The sequence below is a fragment of the Ananas comosus genome, linkage group 8, assembly GCF_001540865.1.
Source record: "Ananas comosus cultivar F153 linkage group 8, ASM154086v1, whole genome shotgun sequence".
NCBI lineage: Eukaryota > Viridiplantae > Streptophyta > Magnoliopsida > Poales > Bromeliaceae > Ananas > Ananas comosus.
In genome coordinates, this window is record NC_033628.1 from 11,067,387 (window position 1) to 11,089,784 (window position 22,398).

General features: G+C 37.0%; 1 protein-coding gene and 1 pseudogene across 2 annotated transcripts; both read right to left on the reverse strand.

Annotated features, from left to right (window-relative positions):
- Positions 932-3,019, reverse strand: LOC109714646 (annotated as a pseudogene).
- LOC109713820 (actin cytoskeleton-regulatory complex protein pan1-like) lies at positions 5,150-16,276 on the reverse strand. Of its 2 annotated transcripts, none has more exons than XM_020238050.1 (13): positions 15,879-16,276; positions 13,506-14,685; positions 12,845-13,063; positions 12,488-12,711; positions 11,905-11,979; positions 10,317-10,388; positions 9,074-9,172; positions 8,459-8,530; positions 8,280-8,394; positions 7,469-7,537; positions 6,910-7,177; positions 5,996-6,104; positions 5,150-5,911 (listed from the first exon to the last, which is right to left on the reverse strand). In XM_020238050.1, the coding sequence occupies exons 1-13, from the start codon at positions 16,005-16,007 to the stop codon at positions 5,468-5,470; spliced, it is 3,075 nt and encodes a 1,024-aa protein (XP_020093639.1). In that variant the 5' UTR covers positions 16,008-16,276; the 3' UTR covers positions 5,150-5,467. The 2 variants fall into 2 exon arrangements, with proteins under 2 accessions (XP_020093639.1, XP_020093640.1); XM_020238051.1 differs by lacking the exon at positions 15,879-16,276 and having other exon boundaries at positions 13,506-14,495; positions 14,572-14,685.

Consider the following 22,398-nt stretch of genomic DNA (forward strand, 5'->3'; position numbering starts at 1 on the left):
TTTTTCTTATTCCCAGAAATAATTCAATTTTCATCCAAACGCTATTTTTCTTATTCTCATACTTGTACCTATTCTTATAATAGCTAGTTCTTACTTATATCCGAACCAAACAAACCCTTTATGCATTGGAGTATTTGAGACGCTCGATAAAGTGCGTGGAAGATTTTTAATTTTTAATTATTTGACCTTTCAATTTTAATTGTTTCTGTTAATAGATTAAAAAAATGTGGAAACTAGTTGTAAGCGAAGAATTTCTTCTACTTCCTTTTTTTTTCCGAGAGATAAGCAGCACGCTACCCGCTTCGTTTATTTCATTTAAAAATAAACTTTGCTAGAAATGTGAATCAGCTAGGATTTGAACTTGGGTCTCGGGTACCAACTATCAAACTTTTTGCCACTTACTCTAGGGACGATCGGTGTAAGCGAAGAATTTCACTTTATACTCTGGCTATAGTACTTTGCCAAATAAATTCGTGTGACCAACACACTTTTTTTTGTTGTAGTTATTACACAGACTGATTTAATTGGTCGTTATAATTCTTATCTGTAATATCTAGAACAAAAAAAAAAAGTCTCCCTATAGAATTTCCTTTTAAATTGTTATTGTGCTAGTAATCCATGTAGTGTTTTCCATGTATTTAGGATTTAGATCTTTTTAACTCACAAGACTAAACTTAAACTACATTCTATTGAGGATTAGGAGAGCTAACACAAATAAGAAAATGATATACTGTATCCTTGCTGTTAAACAAGTAATTTTGTGTACTTTTTCAAACAAAAAGTCACATGATATGTCATAATACAACAAGTTTATCTGACAAAAATACTCATGAAATACTTATTGCACATTTACTAAATAAAGCAAATAATTAAGAAAGAAACTTTTCACAAACATGCTTTTTTAAAAAAAATTTCTGGTCAATTGAATTGACTAATAGGGCACAGATGGCAAAGGCTCATTGGTTAAGAAATGCTTAGCAACTTGAAGAGCTTGTTCTGGAGCAATAGTTGGTACTTGGTGACCAGCTCCTCTGACTGTGACAAAGGTCAACCCTTCTTACATTATTGTCCACCCACCAACCTATAATAAAAATGTTAAATAAGAGTACATGTGCTTCATTAATGAGTATTAAAAAAAACTGTACCAAAAAAAGAAATAAAAAGAGTAAATAAGAAATCTAAAAAGAGATAAAAAAAAAAAGTACATAACTTACTTAATGAAAGATATAAGCGTATTGATTTGATTATTCAACCTTTCAAAATTTTGATTTCGCTATTCAATCTTTCAATTTATTTGATTTGAGTGGGTTAACGAGTACTCTAACTTAAGAATTGAATGCATTGTTCATCTTTATAAATTTGATTAATATATTTTATGTAATTATCGCAACTATAAATCTATTAAATTAATCAATTAGCTTGAATTTTGAAGTCAACGTACCGTTGACCTACTCAAATCAAATAAACTGAAAGATTGGGCAATAAAAACAAAATTTTGAAATGTCAGGCAACTGATTCAAAATAATTTATAGTTCAGATAAGTTCTAACTTTAGTTTATACTGTACCTGCTTATGATACTTTAGCTTGCGAGTCGAAGATAGGTCTAATGCACACCATGAAGCCCTTGAAATTTATGTAGTTCTCTTGAATAGCCTTCTTGTTTTCGTCGAAGATCACGTTCGCAAGCTGCGGGACATAATGCCCTGCGAAGTTAGAAAATATTGAGAAGCATAAGATACGAAAGTAGGAGATCACAAAACAATTGTAACATTTACAGTTCTTTTTTTTTTTTCTTTTAATCAGAGTACCTGAATAGCTCTCTCCAGCTATGTAAAACTCATTCTCTCTGTACTGAGGGAACCTTTGAAACCACTTGACAAGGAATGCATAAGAACCAAATGCTACAAATAGAGAAAAGTCATGAATCTTAAGATGTAAATATAATTCATTAATGTGTTATGAAAAGAGTTAGTTTCCTGATGTTTACCGGTGGAATTATCGCCTGGCCGGTCGATTTCTACGCTGGTATTCAAGTACGAAAATCCAACCCCTGCCGGAGAGTCCAGAAATATCAAATTGGCAGCTGCAAAACAATGAATTCGCGACAAATTACTGTCTTAAAATTCTGCAATAGAGTCCACCAAGTTCATTCGCGAGAAATACGCCACAGAAGTAATTTGGGTTAAGCATCTTAAGCCATGTCAGTAAAGACTAAAAGTCAAGTTGCTTACGAATACGTAAGCGACTTAATCGGAATGCAACAAGTATTTTATTTCGCACATTCCGAGACTCCATTAGACCAACATGATTGAATTTAGTGGAAATACACCTACTCTTTATCTTAAACAAAGAAAAAGGGACCACTTGTTGCATTTATGGACTATAATTCTGAAGCTCAGTCAAAGCCAACTACTGCATAGAATCTCTCAGAGTTCAGCAGAAGTTAATTTACAGTGAACTTTCTCAATACTTCAAATGAAAAAATCATCTAAAATATGCTACAATCATCCCAATTTCCTTGCCTTTATTCCAAGCATATTTGTTATACATGAGCTCAGGCACATCTTTCCTGACTAAAAACGGTCCGAGCTCCTGCCCTTCGCCGAATCCAATCGAAGAACAACCAGGCCCTGAAACACCCATCATACACAAAACTAGTAGTAACTACAAATCCATATAATCATAAAAACGAAAGGAAAATAAAAAAAGAACATTGCAAAATCCCACATTACCTCCATTTAGCCACAAAAGCAGCGGCTTCTCCGCGGGGTTCTCAGTGGCCTCAAAGAACCAGTAAAAAAGAGCCTTTCCAAGGTGCTCATCAATAGTACCATATCCCGAATAGTGTCTGAACTTAGCCGAATAATCCGGTTGCCCCGGGAGCCCGATTACGCGGTCCAGCTCCTGCAGGGCTTCGATCTCCGCGTCGAGACCTCGCGGGGTCGACCGCGCCGTGACGAATGCAAAAGCAAGGGAGGTAATAACTAGGAAGCAAAGAGGAGGAGTTGGTTGCTTCATATTGTTTTATTTTTTGTGTTATGTTTTGTTTTTGTACATGGAATGTGAAGGGAGGTGCAGAAAGTTTAGTGAGAGTTTATAGTGAGGGGGTTGATTCAAAATGGTGACCAGCAGACTGCTTTCCCGGGCAATGCTGCCGGCTTTGGTGTTTGGATTATTACATTGCTTGTCATGAGCAGAATTGACTATTATAAATGTGTTTGTGTGCAAGTGAGCTTTGGGTCAAACAGATTTGGGTGAAACATTGGCTTCTACAGGAAGTGATTATTATCATGGGAGCCAACTGTATCATGTGGAGAGTCAAAGACAAAATTGAGGGCTTTTTTTTTTGATAAATATATATAGAGCTTGGCTGGTATACTATCGGTTGCACGGAGATCTCCGTGCTATTAAATTATTTTTCCTGATGTGGCTTTCAAATTAATGATCGACTTCGTTTGACTTGATCTATACTATTGAAAGTATTTGGAAACTAAATTTCATAATTTTTCGACATTATTTGGCTAGTGATCAAAAAGTCTTAAATTGACAGTTTTAATGGTAGATGTGATACGCTTGTGAATTTAACGGTGTAAAACAATCCAAGTCTGATGAAATTTTTATAGAAATTTTTTTTCACTATTTAGAGTAAGATCAATAGCTCTGATTTTAAATTCAAATTTTTTATCATTATTTTTTATGAGATTTTTATTTTTAGCCGTTTATTTTTAGACTACTCGTTTGATAACTAAATGATATCGAAAAATTATGAAATTTAATTTTTAAATACTTTTAACAATATAGATCAATCCTAACGGAGCCGATCGTTGATTAGAAAGCTACATCATTAAAAACAACTTGATAATACGGAGGTCTTCGTATTACTGATAATATACCGGCCGAACTTAATATACATATATTGTATATATATATATACCTGTAAATATGCAAAATTGCGTAACATGTAGACTTCAGTACAGAAGAAGTGCAAACGAACTAGCTACTTTGGGGCTATTTAATTCATATTTACTGGGCATCTTGCTTTACATAAAATCTCTAGTTAAATGGAACGTAATTTTATGTTAGTTGCAAGAATAGTAACGATGCATTCACCGTTCTTTTTTTTTTTTTTTTCTTTTTTTTGCGTATCCATTGAGACCTTGTTAGTGTCGGTGCCGTGACCACCAATGTACATACCTCCTCTACGAGGGTGGTGAGTCAATAAATAATTAAATATATTTTCAGTGGTAGGGATAAATCAATACTAATATAGCAGGGATTTTTGCATAATTTTGCAAATTTTGCAGGCCGTGGGTGGACGTTTCCTTATTGGCCGCCGAAAGCAATGGGTTCAAATAAAAATAAAAACTAGCACAGTATTTTATGAACATGTAAAGAGAATCTAAAGAAGAAAAAGAGAGGAATAACGGGGAATGAGAAGTGCATGACACCAAAATTGATCTTACTCTTTGTATTTAATAAGAGATGGTCCAATTAGGCAACTTAAGGCTCAACTTGATTCTGTATCAACTTTGTAATCCTTGGATGATCAGGATTTAGTAGGAAAAGGTGAAGCAATATCTGATCTAATGTATATACTCATTACAAGCCCACAATTACACAAACTAGACTCCTATATCTACTTTATATTTGTGTACATTATTTAAGATGATAGTTACAGTTCATGAAGACGAAGGTTCAATTTATATGTGAAATGACAATTATAATAGCCAAACAAAAGAAAAGAAAAAAAACTGATAAGCAAGTACCACATTAGCTTATACAAAAAATTATAAAATTTCTGTGCGCACAGAACGTTTCCTATGCAACGGTGGCTGAAGCAGTACTTCAACTTGGCTCAGAAGCACTTATGAAGTAAAAAGAGAAAGGACAAAATAGTCTGATTATTGGCCACTTTCAGATAAAAGCACTTCAACAGGCTTCTGATATATGTGGGCGCAGAATTGTTTGGTACAAATGTCACAATTCTACTTTTCCACAAAACATAGATACCAAACACAGAGTGATAAAATATCCAAAAAGAAGAAAGGGCATGCTGAGTTCTATAATCCACCACAGGACAATGAGAAGTGGGGTAGTTCGCGATAAGCACATTATCTGATCTTTGGAGCTTTGCAGTTTCACGAAAAATAAATAAATAAGTCTACAATGTCCTCATCAAAATCGAAATTACTTTCAGGCGGAAGGATCAACCACAGATCACAAAACAACAACAACAACAATAATAATAATAATACACAACAACTTGAAGTATGTTCGACAGTCCCCCGAAAAAGGATTCAAACAGAAAAATAAAAAGAAAAAAGAAAAAAAAAAAATCATCAACTTTTCAAACTGAAAACAAAGAGGAAAGCAATAAATAATAAGGGCACGCAAAAATCTGTATGAAGGAACAAAACAGAAAGGTCCCGCCGCAGCGTCTCAACTTTCTAGGTTGAATAGCACTGTTTAGTGGCTTCCAGACGACTTGAAAGGTCCAGTCGACCCAAACGGGTCGGCCTCATCAAAAGATTCGAATCCCCGGCTGTGACCGAAGTTCCTCGAGCTGCTAATTGAGTCAAACCTTGAAAAGCGGTCGTCTTTGGTGCTGCTCATGGAGTCGGACCTCGCGAAGCTCTTGTCCTGAGGGAAGAATCCGCTGTCTTGTGTTTTGAAGGAATCGAATCTCCCGTAACCAAAAGAGTTATCGTCGCGAGATTCATTAAATTTCGGCGAGAACCCAAACCCGGAGTTGAAGGCTGGAGAACTCGGAACAGAGTCCTCGAAGAATGGACTCCTCTTTCCCTTTCCAAATACACTGGCAGCGCTTGGGGAGTCTACTCTTAGTGGATTTAAACCAAAGTCCCCAGAACCAGAGAAGGAGTTACGAGTGCCCCCTTGGTGATCATCCTCCTGCAGAGTATAGCGTTCATTTAGGACTAATTGCTCAATATAGTAACAATAATAATAGTAAGAAAGAGCAGCGTTAATCACTACCGTTGTATGCATTGCATTAGAGCCCCATACTGAGTCGGTGTCTTCAAAGGTCCAGGAAGGTTCATCATACTTGTTGCCCGAGGTTCTCGATTCCGCACCGTCGTGGTCACTGTCGCATAACAAGTTGGTATGGTGACCATTTAGTTGGCCATACTAAAGTACTAAAAAGATTGAAGACGAGCAACATTCAAAGTTTTGTTATTATGCTTCATATTGTCCTCTTTCTTAACTATGTTTTCACACTGAGGTTATACAAAATGAGAGGATGACATCCGTAATTATACTTCATGCCGTTCTTTCTTAACTACATGTTCAAAGTGAGGTTATGCAAAACGAGAGAACGTAAGCTTTTGATATTGTTCTTTCTTAACATTCAGACATTTTTCACCCATGGACCTCTGAAATTAAAATAGTCAGCGCACCTGACGTTTCCAGGAGGAAGGATCACAAAAGTTAGCTCTATGACATGCATTCTGGTTGTTTAAGGTATTGAAAAAATGACACAACTACAAATTCAGGTATAAAGCAAACTTTATGCTGTTATAAAGGCAAAACTGGAAACATGATGATAGATGTTCAACATTTGGTTACTAACCACATCTAATCACAGACCAATGAACACGAAGAGACAAGCTATAGAGAGAAAGGGAAAAAAAAAAAAAAAGGAGAGGGAGAGAGAGCAAAGGGCAGGCCCCTTTGAGCAATAGATAATCAATAGTCAATAAATACGTTTGGAGAAGGAGAGAGATTTATTTCTCTAGAATATGGTGGTTCTGCAGAAAACCACACATAACATAGAAACCAGAGAGTACTTGTTGCTTTCTACAAATTCATGATCAAACAGTCACAAGTTACTGAAAAACACATGGACAATCTTGTGAAGGCATGAAGGGGAACAAAATAAGTAATCATACCTGTAACTGTCTTTAGTGCGTGGGGAATTATCATGCACACCAAACTGTGAAGAGTGAAACGGACTTCTTCCTGAACTACCAGAACTTCTTGCTTCTTCTTCACTATGTTCATAGGTTGCTTCAGTCTCCGTTGCTCGCTCTCCAGCATTATAATGCTTTTCATTCTTGAGATGGCCGTTAGAAGACGATGCGGAAGGAGAAAACTCATCCATCGAGCCAAAGAGAGCATTTTGAACTTCTTCATTGAGACCCTTTACCAAAACAAATCCTGTATGTACACAAATGGAAATGTAGGAAAAAACAGAAAAATTATTCTACTGATATGAGCAAGCAAATCCTGAAACAGATATGCAGCTGCAAGACAATGTAACAGTTCAATAAATGGAGAAAATGCAACAATCACACTTTAGAACCAGTTGACCAATTAAAGGAAGTCATAATGAAATTAATTTCAGATGAAACTACAATGCTTCCCCTATGCTTATGGAATCAAGAAAACTACCAAAGACGTCTAAGTAAAAAATATTCCCCAATGAAAGCAAAGGCATGGAAAAATTACCTTCATCTTCAAACTTATCCCAATCTTCATCCCAATCCACCGCCCCCTCTTGTGCACCAGGTTGCCAACCTTTGGGAAAAAGGTTATCCATTATGAAAAGGTAGATTGTGAATAATTAAATCAGACCCAAAAAAACTTTATCTGTCAATGAGGTAGTATCGCAGTTGTATGTCATGAATAGCTGCTTACAGCTATCATGTATAGTGTCCAGTTTTCAATGAACAATAGATAGAACTACCCTTCCAAGATAGATGAGTTAGTTTTGGCTATTTAGTCCTACAGTCTTTTCTCAGTTAGTTATCCAATCAAGAAACAGTTTAAAAACTTGTTCCTCAAGAAACATGTTACAATCAGCCACACTATAAAGATTCTACTTGGACATGGATTTCTTCTCTATTAATATTATTTTACTAGAATTTCCCATATCATGCTGAACAAAAGTAACTACTTACTGCAGCTCTATCTATGTTGCTAACTTCTTTTCCTTCGTTTACATAATCTTACTGAACAAGCAGGAATATAGCAGAATCCAAACCAAGTTATATACATATAAACAGAGTTTTCTAGCAACGATGCTCGTTAAAGAATTAGTATAACTGGATTTTAAGGCAACAAAATATTGATGTATCAAATCAAACTCGACGGTTTTATGATAATTCTGGATAATTCTGAGCTGCTGACAAACCAATAACTCCAGGTTAAATACTAGAACTTGATAGGGTTTGCCAATTTTTCACCTACTGGCTTTCGCTAGGTCAAGATTATTGTCACTATATCCTATATAAATATAAACAAAAATAGTAGGAATTACCAAAGGGAAGCTCAATAGATGTAGCGGGTTTGACGTGTAATCCAAATTGTTTGCAGCGTTCACCAAGAGCTTTCTCTAGCTCCTCCAAGTCATTTTGGATTCGATCAGCACGAACCTGGAAAACAAAGTCAATTTATATAGGGTGAAAATGGAAAATAAATTTAGCAGGGAGTCTCTACCTGAAGTAAACCATCAGCACTTCCACCTTGTTCCATTTTGACGATTGCATTATGCAATTCCAGCTTCCTCTCCTACACAAATCAGATCACGCAACCTAAGTTGGGAGAATGATATCTTACAAAAGTACCACTACACATGCAACTAGCTGTTCAAGAAATTTGATGGCACAATATGATAGGGCTTACGATCAAATGATCCGCATGTATCACAATAATATATTCTATTTAAAACACTCACAAACAAAGCCTTACAAAACTTTCATACTTAGTAGAGAAAAACAACCTCAGTCAGTCTCATATTGAACTGTTACATCTATCCTTTTTTTTTTGGGAACACTCAATGCAAAGTTAAAGACCTCCACGTTAAAATTTTAAAAACCAAGTTCATATAGATTAAAAAAAACAAAACTTATCACTGGTACATGGTATCCATTGCAAATTTTGATGCTTTATACTCAAGTTTAACGACGAAAAAAGTGTTGAAATTTTTGCAAAAGTTTTAACGTACAGTTTACAGTCCAACTTGAAGAAATTATCATTGGAGGAAAAGGCCAAAAACTCTAAGGATGTCACAAATTTGCTGTCGTGAGATTTGGGCTATAATGCTGAAAGTACCTGGACATCGCGAAATGTCACCTCTTGCACTGCCAGTTGGGAGGCTATCTCTCCTACCTGCTTGTACTTCTCTTCATATTTCTTCCCTAGCAACTCAACCTGACATTTAAAGCCACGTATTAAAAAAACTTTGTTTTGAAACCCCCCGCCCCCTCCTCAAGCCCCCAAGAGAATAAGGGTTATCCATCAAAACTGTGTGAAGAATCACCATTTTGTAAAATAGAAAATCAAAGCATAACTCAATAATCAGTGGCACCAAAAATGTCCACAAGAACAACAATGAAGTGTTTTTTCCAAAAATGTAGAATTTGGACAACAAAAGCTGTTGAAATTCAGAAATTATTTGAAGCATCTACGACTTCAGGAAAGCTCACTAGAACGCTCCGTCCGCACTGCTCTTTTTTTTCCCCCTTTCTGCTACTAACTTTGCATAATTCAAGTGTGGTTATAGTGCTCTGAACTTTGATGGTGAAAAACAAGGACAAAGACAAGTAGCTGACAATTGAGTAAGTTCACTCACTTCAGTAACCAGCTGCTGTAAGAGGATAAGTCAAATGCATGAGCTTGACTGAAGCAGCCCCACATCAACTACTGTATACATCTACAACACAGACCATCTCCTAGATTCATCTTGTGGCAAAGTTGTCCAGAAAAGTTAATTGTTGAAAATGAAAAGATGTCAGCTGGTAAAGTCACTCAAAATAGAACTGCAATCATTTCAATATACCCAAGCTAAACCCAGCCAAGTTTCTTCCCCTCTTCCCCCAGGTCCACAAGTTCATTGACCTTTCCTAAAGGCCCATTAAGCATGTATAAAATAAATCATCAAAGCTGTCAAAGAATGAAAAAAGTTTCGGAAGTTATCTAACTAACCATAGGAAACAAAACCAGTGACTAGTAAAAATATCACCCAAACTAATTAACTGATTCTCCCAAAATAAGCTAAAAAAAGACACTGCTGGATCAAAATATTCCCTGTATAACATATTAACATACGATGCATGAAAGTAAATACATCCACATTAGGATAATATGTCTAGATTGTAAAATTTGATGAGAGATGAAAATGACAAAAGGTAACTACATCAAGCATATTAGAGGACTGACATGACCACATGTCAGCATTTTCTTATCTAGCTGTACAGTTCACATGGAACAACTAAATAAAACAAAGCTAGTAGAGATTTAAGCAGAAAACAGTCTACCAGGGAACTCACAGATGTACGCTATAGACTTATAGTACCTCACGTTTGTCAGCAGATGCGCGTTCTGCAATCTCATTCAGCCTGTTGTCGCAACGACTTTTGTAAAGTACCTTAGCAGAAGGAATTCATTGTAAAAAATTAATTATTATGTAAATAGGGAAGCCAATTAGTTATCTCATCTAATTTAACAGTACAGAAGATGCTTCTTAGATTGGTAATTCTTTTTAAAGATATCTAACAGGAGCAGTTGACTTCACCAACAAGCAGACAACGCAAATTGACACTTCTGATCTAGGATCTAACACTCCTCGGCAATAGTAGATTTTATATGATTCTAAAACATTATGATATCTCTCGTTAAATGTGGAATTTCACATTTTAGAGGCTGAGAATTCTGGTAGAAGTGGCAATAATACATATTATGAGAAACACACCAAGATCCATAATTAAAATTTCCACTCATAAAAGTTATGTTCCAACTAATGCAAGAAAAAGAACACTGTATTACGTCTCATAATCAAACGTAAACTGCTAATATATATATATATATATATATATATATAGATGAGTCCGAGTCCGGCTACTATACTCTTATGAGTACGATCGCCTTCGTACTCATAAGTTGTTTTCGATGATAGAGCTTCCGAATCAATGATCTATACCGTTAAACATTATCTAGAGCATTTAAAACTTCTAGAAATCAAATTTTATAATTTTTCGATATCATTTACCTTACGATCAAAAGCTCATAAAATTGACAATTTTTAACGGCCGGTATTAGATATTTGCTAGTTTAACAGTGAAAAAGAATCGGAATAGGTTGAATTTTTGATAGAAAATTCTATTCACTACCTAAATAAAGATCAATAACTCCGATCTTAAATTGAAGGATCCGATCATCCATTTTTAGGATGTTGTTCGATTTTCACCGTTCATTTTATACCTGCTTGATGGACTTTATAATGATTTCAAAAAATTACGAAATTTATTTTCTAAAAGTTTCAAATACTCTAGATCATGTTTAACGTTGTGGATCGTCGATTCGAAAACCCCAACATCGAAAACAACTTGTGAGTACGAATTACGAAGGGCTCTACACTCATAAGAGTATAGTAGCCCTACTATATATATATATATATATATATATATATAAAATTTATTTTCAAGAAGTTTCAAATACTCTAGATCATTTCTAACGGTATGGATCGTCGATTCGAAAAGCCCAACATCGAAAACAACTTATGAGTACAAAGGGCTCTATACTCATAAGAGTATAGTAGCCCTACTCTCTCTCTCTCTATATATATATAATTTCAGTTAAGTCCTTTACAAAATGTTCTTTACATTATGTAGAGAATTTTCAAAACAAGTACCAATACACAGTGTCTGCTGGAACTTTACCTAGAATTACAAAAAGTTAGGAAAAAAGGAGCAAGATTCCATATTGTCTCAGTAGAGATGCCAAAAAGGATCAGATATAGAAGAGCAACACAGAGCGCACAGTATGGTCATTTTTTAAGGTATTAACTGCCCTCTCAGTATCTACTTTAAAAGGCAGCAAGCGTGGTATAGAATTAATGATAGAAGGTACCATAACTTGCTTAAAAATGTGATTCAGAGACTCACAAGATCTTGCATCTTATTGCGGTAAAATTCGATCTTCTCTTTAGAATCAAGGATCTGCTTCTCCATCTCTTGAACCTTCCATGATGAAAACAAAACAAAGTCATTTCGATACTTCAAGGCCAAAATTTTAAGATCAAAAACACAGAGTCAGAAAGAGGAGTAAGTAAGACGTGTGTCTTAGCCAGTGATTTTTAAAACTTCCACAATCCTCTTATAAGAATCTGCAGAGCTTACCAAAGCGTACAAAGGGCCAATCATGGAAAACAACTAGTTGTGGTAATTTGAAAGAAAGATAACAGATAACATACGGATAGAAAAAAAATACGACAAAGTAGATAGATGTAGTAGATCAGTAGTTTCTAGAAGATCTCTTTAGCATGCTTGCACGTAATTACAAAGAGAGATACAGAATGTCATGTAATGATACTGCAACCAATAAACAGTAGGATTTTATGCAAGCATAATAAACTACGATCTTTTAAAGAGGCACGGTACATAGTAAGATTTATTGTGTGTTCATTCCTTTCAATAATACAAAGAGGATTAATATGAAAAAAAAAAACAAAAACAAAGAAGAAACTACCTTTTTACCAGAATCAGTTGCCTCCTGGTGTTCTGGTCTTTCTGTACTTTGCTTGTCCTTGCTGATTTGATCTACCACATAATTATCCAAGCCCGGCATTCTTGGTTTCTGTTGTCCTGGCTGTACGGCAGCATCAATCTGTGAAGGCATATAAGTTTGGATTGGAGGCCTTATTCCAGCTGGAGCCACCACAGGACGTGCACCAGGGATACCTTGTGGAAAACCTAATCCGACAATAAACAGGTAAAATGTGACATGAACATTAAGCAAACAAAAAAGGTACCCACACAGGAGGGAAACGAGAGAATGAATGGAGGCTTCCCCAATCAGAAAGGCAACTTTAAACATCGATAATACCTGCATTTGGTTGCCAAGTTGGCCCACCGTATGTTGTTGCAGGCAAACCAGTGGCGCGTAACAATGTCTCATCATATTTAAGACTATCAGGCAGCATAGCTGGAAGAGGACATCCTTCACGATATCGCTCCATTAAATAAAGAGCAATACAGAATTCTCGCAGGGAAAGCATGCTATCGTTATCTTGGTCAGACAAGTCCCACACCTGTTTTAAGACCTCTGAATAATCCAAAGAATAGCATCATTAGTTGATAATGGTTAGATGATGCCAATAATGATGTAAGTAGCCCTTATACTTTGAAATGGCTCTCTTGCACTTTAAACAGATAATAAGGCAGAAAACGATGACCAACTGGAATTAATTGGAAAACAAGGCACTACAGTTATAGCTGATGTGAAAGAAATGCAGGCATTGGACAGAAAAGGCAAACTAACTTGCTAAACAAATTCAATAAGCAAAAATACATCAAAAAAGACCTAAAACAACTTAGGCATGCGAAGTGCATTTATATAATAATTTTGGAGCACATGATACGCGAACAGAAATCCTTGTATGTTAAAATAAAAATTTAAGGCATTCCAGTAATAATTAGAAAAAAATGCATTCATTCAATGGAGTGAGAACAATTTAAAGCAACATATTAGCATTTGGCAACACTACCTCTGGGAAGTCTCCAACTCAGGAACAGGTTGCGAGCCTGTTCACCGGTGATTTTTCCATCTCTATCCTTATCGACCTCCACAAATACTTTTGTGTACTTCTGAATGTCAGATTGAGCAATTTTTGGCCATTGAACCTGAGATTGACCAGAACTTGAACTCGCAAGTCCAGCTGAAACATTAGATGTGGGGAGTACTGGAGTGCTCTGAATGTTATTAACCCCTGATTTAGTCTGTTGAAGCTGAGTACCACCTGGAGGGATTCTTGTGGTACTCTGTATAGGATCAAGTTGAGCTAGCACATTTTGAGAGTTACTAGAAACAGAGGGAAGGGAGGATGAGTTGGGCATACTGTTTGCAGAAAAGGCAAGTGTAGAAGCAATTGGCATCGCCTGAGAACTAGTAGAGATTAAATTCCCTCCCAAACCCGAGGCAGAAGAAAAACTGTTCTCAGATACAACTAAAGGTTTCGAACCATTAGCAGCTTGCCCGATGGTAGGTAACATGGGATCAAGGGGTTTAGTCGGAAGAACAGATGGCGTAATGGATTGTGTTGGTGGTCTAGGAGTCATTGCAGTTGCACTAGACAGTGCTAGACCAAAACCCTCTGGCCTCTGGGAGGGGGTAATGCCCCTTAGAGGCGGTTGTGTGGTACTCCCAACAGAACCTCCAGCACTTTTATTGCCAAACCAATCAGTTGCTAAGCCCATTGTATTGGAGCCTGGAAGGGTTGGCCCTGCCACACCACCTCCAGTGAGTCCTCTATTAACTCCAGGCATCTGTTGCATACTAGGAGAAGGAGCTGCTTGTGGTGGCCTCATGAATGCGGTGTTTGAAGAGAGTACCTGTTGATTCACACCCAAATTTGAATATGGTGCTTGTGGGGCTCTATACCCTAAGTTTTGTGGTGGTGCTGATGCACCCATCTGATTGGAAGGTGGTGGCAATGAATTTTTTTGGGTTGTAGGGGCAGCTGCAGAATTCATTTGAGCTGCAGAAGAAGGAACTGCATTTATTTGTGGAGCTGGAATTTTAGATGCAGCTGGACCATATAATGCAGACTTTACCATCTCTGGTGATAGCTCACGCCCACTTTGTGCCACTGTTACAAGTTTCAGTAGATTATAGAACTCATGGCGCCCTAGAAAACCACTCCTGTTCTGATCAGCATACATCCAAATCTGCAAATTATCAAAATACTGTCATGAAGATTTGATCCACGAGAGAAATATCATGCTTCACAAGTACATTTGTGTACATTCAACATTATGTGAAGATAAGATAAATCAATCTAGGAAAGGAAGTCCATTACAAGAAGCTGCATACTCTGATATTTTGATTCAAGTTTGAATATCCCAGGGGAGCAAATTAGATTCATAAAGATAAGAGTTAAACAGACTATGGCTTATCGATTAGTACAATAAGCTATGAGAAATTTTAGTCCTACATGGATTCCTGCCAAATTCCAGATATATGGTGTTAAAAACAAACTCATTGCTAGATCTAACATCAAATGAAAGGGTTTCAGCAGACTAAAACTGCGTTTCAGACTATAAGCTGCATCTAAGTAGTACAACACAACTCTCTCGTGATTCTTCCTCTGTTGAACACTCTGCAAGTAGAAGCATAAATTATACATAAAACTGACACAAACCAACACAAAAAGAGAGCTTGTTCACCAAAAACCTAGCTTTGCAATCAGCTACACACAATTTAAACTTGTCTTTAATTCCTTACTTCTAATGCTAATTGCAGTTAACAAAGACAGTTTGAATATCTTCAAGGATCTTATCTGCAAAAGTACATAATAACCAAGCTGAAGAATCAACAAGAAATTTTGATCCCACACCTACAGGCAGGCTACACTACGAATGAACCAATTTAATCTCAGAATTTTCCACAAAAGTTAATATCTAAGAATGTTGTAAGCACGTATATCTGTCGTGCAGCAATCTCCAACCACAAATTTCCAAAAGAGGAGCAATAATTAATAAGGTAGTGAATCTCGTATTCTGGTAACTAGCTCTCCAATCCTAGGTTAAAATGGATCTTGCATCAGATGTGGTGTGGTGTCCACACACTATTCTTCTTCATTCTCCAATTCTTGAATCACCAAGACATCTCCCGAATGATCGTCCCTGTTCTCAATTCTTTTGAAGATCCTACCTAGAGATTAACATATTTTCTGATTCTTGAGGCGGGTAATAGCTTTGCAAGATTTTTTTAAAAAAAAACCTGGTTCCAAACAAACCTAACAAATAAAGACAATTCAAACAGTAATCCTACTCATCAAAAGACCTAAAATATACATCAAATCACTTTGCCCACGAAAGAAGCAAGAATTGGATACAATTGAGAGAAGGAAGAGAGGCACCTGAGCTAGGATGTGCTTCGGCAAATTGGATCCTTGTAAGAACGAGACCGCCTCGGCGCCGCTGATCCTCCCATCCTGATCCAAATCCGCTCTCTTGAAGTAGGCCTCAAAGACCTCCAAATTCGCCATGGCCGAACCCCCAGCTCAATCCACGAGCTCGACCACCACCAAAACCCTCCAAACCTCAACTCCCACGGCCACGATCGGCTGAGAAGAGGCCGGATCCGAGGGATCTAGGGCTTATTGGATCGCGCGGCGACGAGAGAGGCGGAGACGAGGGTTTCGGAGGTTGTCTCCGTAGAGCGACGAAGGGTTCGGTGGTTGGGATCTATCGCCCCAACGGAGGAGAGAGAGAGAGAGAGAGAGAGAGAGGAGAGACTAGGAAAAACGAGGGATTTGTAAATTACCCCTTTCTCTTTTTTCTTTTTTTTATTTGCTTTATTTTTTGAAGTGATATATGGGAAAATACCAACATGGCACATTTCACCGGTGTCGATGAGGTGTATATGCATATACATTTATTATAGGAGAGCGAATCACCGTTAATTTCAGGAGCCGGGAGCAACATTAACGGCTAGGATCAGAGGACCGTTAAACTTCGTGCAAGAGATTATTATTATTTTTTAATTCCTAGGAGAATGACGTCATCGCAAAGCGTGGAACGAACATGATTTGTTGGTAACGCCGTTGTTAAAATTAGATTAGAGTTATAATGACGTGGAATGTCAATGTGGATGACAATTTATTATAGCTCCTCTACAGTATTATAAATAATAATTATAAATAATAATACGGGGAAACTTCAAATACCCCCACATGGTTTCGCACTTTTGCACTTTAGTACCCTGTGGTTTAAAGTGTATCAAGTTAGTATCCTATGATTTCTCACTTTCTCACTTTAGTATCTTGTTGTTTCAAGTGTATCAAGTTAGTACTCTGTGGTTTTATTTTTGTATCAAATTAGTACCATGTGGTTTCAATTTTCTCTTTTTATTGTCCATTTCAGGGTATATAATTTAACGAAATATTAAATAACAGGATACTAAAGTGAGAAAGTGCGAAATTACAAAGTACTAACTTGATATACTTGAAACCACGGAATACTAAAGTGAGAAAGTGCGAAACCATAGGGTACTAATTTGATACACTTTAAACCATAGGGTATTAAAGTGAGAAAGTGCAAAACCACAGGGTGGGTATTTAAAGTTTCCCCAAATAATAATGGACAGATCATAAATTTATATAATAATTGATATCTGAAATCTTAAATTCAAACTATAGATATTTTATATTTCTAGTTACAACTATTTCTAAAAAATGAGCAAATGAGTTTGATATCTTTATCTTAAATAATAACAATAATAATCATAATAATAATTTTTATTCAGTTAAATCATTAATACGGGTGGTAATGTGTTTGATCCAAATGTCACGAGTTTGAGCCTTCATAATATGTCATTAAAATAAAAAAAATGTCATTATTGATTTATTTCTAATGCATGCTATACTCTAAATGAGGCCTAAAATGGTCAGGAAAATAAATTTTTTTAATCTTGGAAAAAAGTAATTAATTAATTAATTTAAAAATTTTGAGAATCAAAGTAAAGTTTAGAGTGGGCCTGAGGCCCAAGAGTAATTGGTTTTGGGTCACATTCTTGGTTTTCATAGACAATCTTGGGCAGCCCAAAATTAAATCTAGCTAGTATATATAATATTTATACACATTATTGGGCCAAATAATATTGTTGTAAGGGTGGGAGAAACAAATATATATATATATAAGAGTGAGCTGGTATACATCTGGAAACACGGAGCCTTCCGTGCTTCCAAATCGTTTTCGATGTTAGGACTTTCGACTCGACGATCGGCTCCGTTAAACTTGATCTAAAGTATTTGAAGTAACTAGAAAATAAATTTTGTAATTTTTTAATATCATTTGCCTAGTGATCGAAGGGGCTCAAAATCAATAATTTTAAAGATCGTGGTGAGCCGTTTGCAAATTTAACGGAGTAGAAATATTCAAATCATATAAAATTTTGATAAAAAATTCTTTATACTATAAAAAACAAGGTCAATATTTTTTATCTAAAATTTTAATGTCATATTCTCATATTTTTTAAGATTTTTATTTTCAGCCGTTGATTTTGAGCCACTTCGATTACTAGGCAAATGACATCAAAAAATCGCAAAATTTATTTTCTAGATACTTAAAATACTCTAGGTCAAGTCTAACGGAACTGATCGTCGAATCGAAAGTCCCAACATTGAAAACGATTTAAAAGCACGGAGCGCTCCGTGCTTCCAGAAGCATACCAGACGCACTCTCTCTTCTCTCTCTCTATATATATATATATACATAAATTATATTTTAATTCAAAAAATGCATAATCACATGCAAGAATAGCCAGAATAATTTCTATCGTACTTTTTTTTACTATGAATACACATTTTGACTGCAACTCTAAAGCGAGTGTAAAAGCAACCTTAACAAGTCCCAGTACGTATCTTTTCAGCCTAGCTTGTCCCCATAACAACTTCACTTTGAAACGTCGTAACTTATATACAGTAAATAAAGTTCCAAAAACTTCCAAACTGAATGAGAGTTTTCTTTAGTTTGTAAAAGCAAAAGCTCGTGTTGGAATCTTCCATACATTTTATAGGGGTTTTTTTTGCAAATAGCCCCCTAAATAATTTTTTTTTTAAAATTGGCCCTATCAAAAATTTATTTGTAAAAATGGTCCTGGTCCCACCACGTCAACGCCACGTCAGCGCCACGCGGGCGGGACTGGACCATGTGTTTAAGTTGAACACGGTGAACCATTCACCGTGTTCAATACAAGGTTTTTTGTATTAGACACGGTGAATGGTTCACCGTGTCCAATACAAAATAGTTAACTGCGAGGTATTTGTATTGGACACGGTGAATGATTCACCGTTTCCAATACAAATAATTGAACACGGTGAATGATTTACCGTGTCCAATACAAACACCCACAACTTAGTCATTTTTGGCTAAGTTGGAGGTATTTGTATTGGACACGGTGAATCATTCACCATGTCCAATACAAAAACCTTGTATTGAACACGGTGAATGGTTCACCGTGTTCAACTTAAACACATGGCCCAGCCCCGCCCGCGTGGCGCTGACGTGGCGTGGCGCTTGCGTGGCGGGGCCAGGACCATTTTTGCAAATAAAATTTTGACAGGGCCAATTTTAAAAATAAAATTTATCAGGAGACTATTTGCAAAAAAAGTCCTTTTATAGTGAAAAGCTTTGAGAAAAATATTACCGCAACAATTTATTCAGACTATTACTCAACCAGTACCTCTGTACAATTCAAGTAAAAATTGGATATATTAAATAATAATGTAGATAGTGTGGACAACGACGATTGTCATTGAAGAACAAGAGATGTTTTTAATTGAAACACTTTAACATCTATACTCAGCAAACTACTGAAAAAATAAAAAGTACACTATATAAGATCTCAAAATGCTTGAACAGCTGGATGAGCAAAGTAAATGTAAGGCTCTGAACGTGATAACTGATATTCATACGATGGCATGTACATCACGTGCCAAGGAAACTGGCGAAGATCATGCCTTATCAATGCAGATGCAGATTATAAATAAATCATTAAATTCACATAATAACACTGCTATGTTTCCGCGTTGACGAACGGCGTCCAACACATGCATGCACTTTTCTAGAGTAGCTACAGATGGGGCCACCGTCTTTAATTTCCGTGTCACTGAATTAAATTTTTGAATGCAAAATTTATCCGTATTACTGACCGCATGTAGTGCAGATAGTAAAAAATATAATAGTTTATACACGAATAGAAATAAAAAAACAGACTAAATTACAAAAAAATTTCACATCAATAACCGTCTTTTTTTTTTTCATTCTCGATTTTTAAAAATCTACATTTCATCTACTTAAAAATTAAAAAATGTGTCGATGTGCTTTTCCGATTGTTACAACTTGCTGTTAACTCTCATCTCTTACCGGCAATTGGAATAGGTGAGGCGAAGATCCACACTCTTTAATTTGCCGACGATATCCTGATCTTTTTCGACGGTTCAAGCAGATCGGCAGCAATAATTAAGGTGATTCTTGATGCCTTCTCCTCAAGCTCGGGCCTCAAAATCAATTTCAACAAAAGCTCCCTCATACTGATCAACCTGTCGAGCGAACAGACCCGGCTTTTGACTAATGTATTTGCCTGCCCAACTCAAGATTTCCCTATAAAATATTTGGGTCTTCCGCTCTCTCCTAAACGGCTTCGAAAATCTGATTACTTAGCCTTAATCGAGAAAATTGATAATCGGCTTGCCGGTTGGAAAGAAAATTTGCTATCAAGGGGGGGTCGACTCATTCTTATCAATTCGGTACTCTCTACTATCCCTACCTATTTTTGTTCAGCTTACCTGCTCCCCGCTTGGGTCCTTAATTCCATAGACAAAATCCACCGCGGTTTTTTTTGGCATGGGAAAACTATTGCTAATGGCTTTCACTGCTTAGTGAATTGGGGCCAGGTGTGCCGCCCGAAAAGTATGGGAGGGATCGGGATTAGAAATCTGCGCTCCATGAACTCCGCCCTTCTGATGAAAGCATTTTGGAAATTCTACATGTCCCAATCTACACCCTGGGTCAGGCTGCTGATGCAGAAGCATTACAAACATAGATTACCTTCGAATACGAACTCTAAACCGGGTAACAGCTGCCCAATCTGGCGGGATATTCTCAATCTGGCAGCGCCTTTTCACACTTCAGCCTCCTTCACCCTGGGCAATGGCAAAGTGGTATCTTTCTGGAATTCCAGATGGTACGGTGACTTCCTTCTAAAAAATTGTCTTACTCACCTTTATGCCGCTTCGAGCTCTAAACAGATTTCAGTATCAAACTGGATGAGGCGCTTCGCAACACTCACCAATCTTGGCTTTAGGTCACCTCTTTGTCCCAGGATGCAAGAGGAACTATCAAAGCTTTCGGATTTGCGACAAACCTGGACGCTATCGGATCACATGGACACGCCCACATGGAGGTGGACTAACTCTGGACTATTTTCGGTTCGGAGTGCCTACAACTTCCTAACGTACGACGGAATTAAAGATTCTAATTTATCGTTCATTTGGAATACCAAGATCCCGGTCAGAATCAAGATCTTCCTTTGGTTAGCAGCGAGAAACAGAGTTCTCACTGCCGAGGTTCTACAGAGAAAGGGTTGGAACGGGCCTTCGATATGTGTGCTTTGCAACTTAAACAGCGAATCTTTGAATCATATTTTATTCCAATGTTCGTATGCAAGACACTTGTGGAGTGGGCTGCCACACAGTAGTATTACAGCAACGCACCTCACGAGCTCTCTATCCGGAAACTTAACTCAAAGGTGGAAATTAATAAGACGCGCGGCAGCGGGATCAGCCAAAACTGAAATTGATTTCTATTTCGCAGCAGGATGTTGGGAAGTGTGGAATGAGAGGAATAGAAGGATTTTCGACAATCGTTGTTGCCAAAGTGACAACCTCAGGAGATATGTCGTGAACTCGGTGGAACTTTGGAAATCGCCGCTCCTGAGTTGACCAGGGCTCCTCTCTTGTTTTTTGTGCACTTCTTGTTTTGCTCTCTTCTTCTTTTAACCATCGTTCATCCGCATTTGTTTTCTTTTACACCCCTCCTGGCTTACTAGACCTTCTCTGAGGTCTTTCCTGTAAATAGGGTATATCCCTGTTTAATCAAAAAAATAAAAATAAAAAATGTTCATATCGGCCCCCGCCGTTATTGTTCTGTCAGGATTTCGTGTAATATAAATTTATTATATTCAAAATACCCTTATAGATTCCTCTTTGTTGCCGCCTTACTCGTCTGCTGAGAGAGGGAGTTGTAGGAAAGGGAGGCGGTGAAGGAGGAGTTGGTGTAGGACTGAGTGTAGGAGGATGCATTGTAAGGTAGTTGGGAGGACGTATTGAAGGGGGCAAAAAAGGGAGTAGCAGGGGAGCGGGGAGATGGAGGAGGAGATGAAGGGGGTGAATGGAGGGTGGCGGGGATTCAAGAGGAGCAGGGGAAGCAGCTAGAGCAAGCAGAGTCAGAGCTAGAATCGAGAGAGGCACGGAAGACATAGGAGAAAAGGGCTGCGGATGAAGAAATTATGAAAAAAAAATAAAAAGAGAAGACAATTTGATCAATTGTATAGTTAACGCCGTAAACCCTTTGTATATATTTTTTAATTTTTGAGATGGTAAAATATAAATTTTTAAAAGTGGAAAAGAGAAAATAAAAAAACGGATATTGACACCTGAATTTTTTATAATTGAACACTGACTATCCCTCGCGCAAGTGGCAAAACAGCTTGGTGGTTGGTACTCGATACCCAAGTTCGAATCCTAGTTCATTCATATTTTCAGTTAAGTTTATTTCTAAATGAAATAAATAAAGCGGATAGCATGCTACCTTTCTCTCAAAATATATATATATATATATATATAATTTAACCAAACAAATAATCCTATTTGGGTG

Bases quoted from the DNA above. Each gene is read 5' to 3' on its own strand.
- LOC109713820 (XM_020238050.1), bottom strand. From the start codon at position 16,007: ATGGCGAATTTGGAGGTCTTTGAGGCCTACTTCAAGAGAGCGGATTTG. The intron at 7,538-8,279 runs GTAATTCCTACT...TTTTTCCCAAAG, and splicing joins ATCTATTGAGCTTCCCTTTG to GTTGGCAACCTGGTGCACAA. The intron at 7,178-7,468 runs GTAATTTTTCCA...GTGTACATACAG, and splicing joins GGATAAGTTTGAAGATGAAG to GATTTGTTTTGGTAAAGGGT.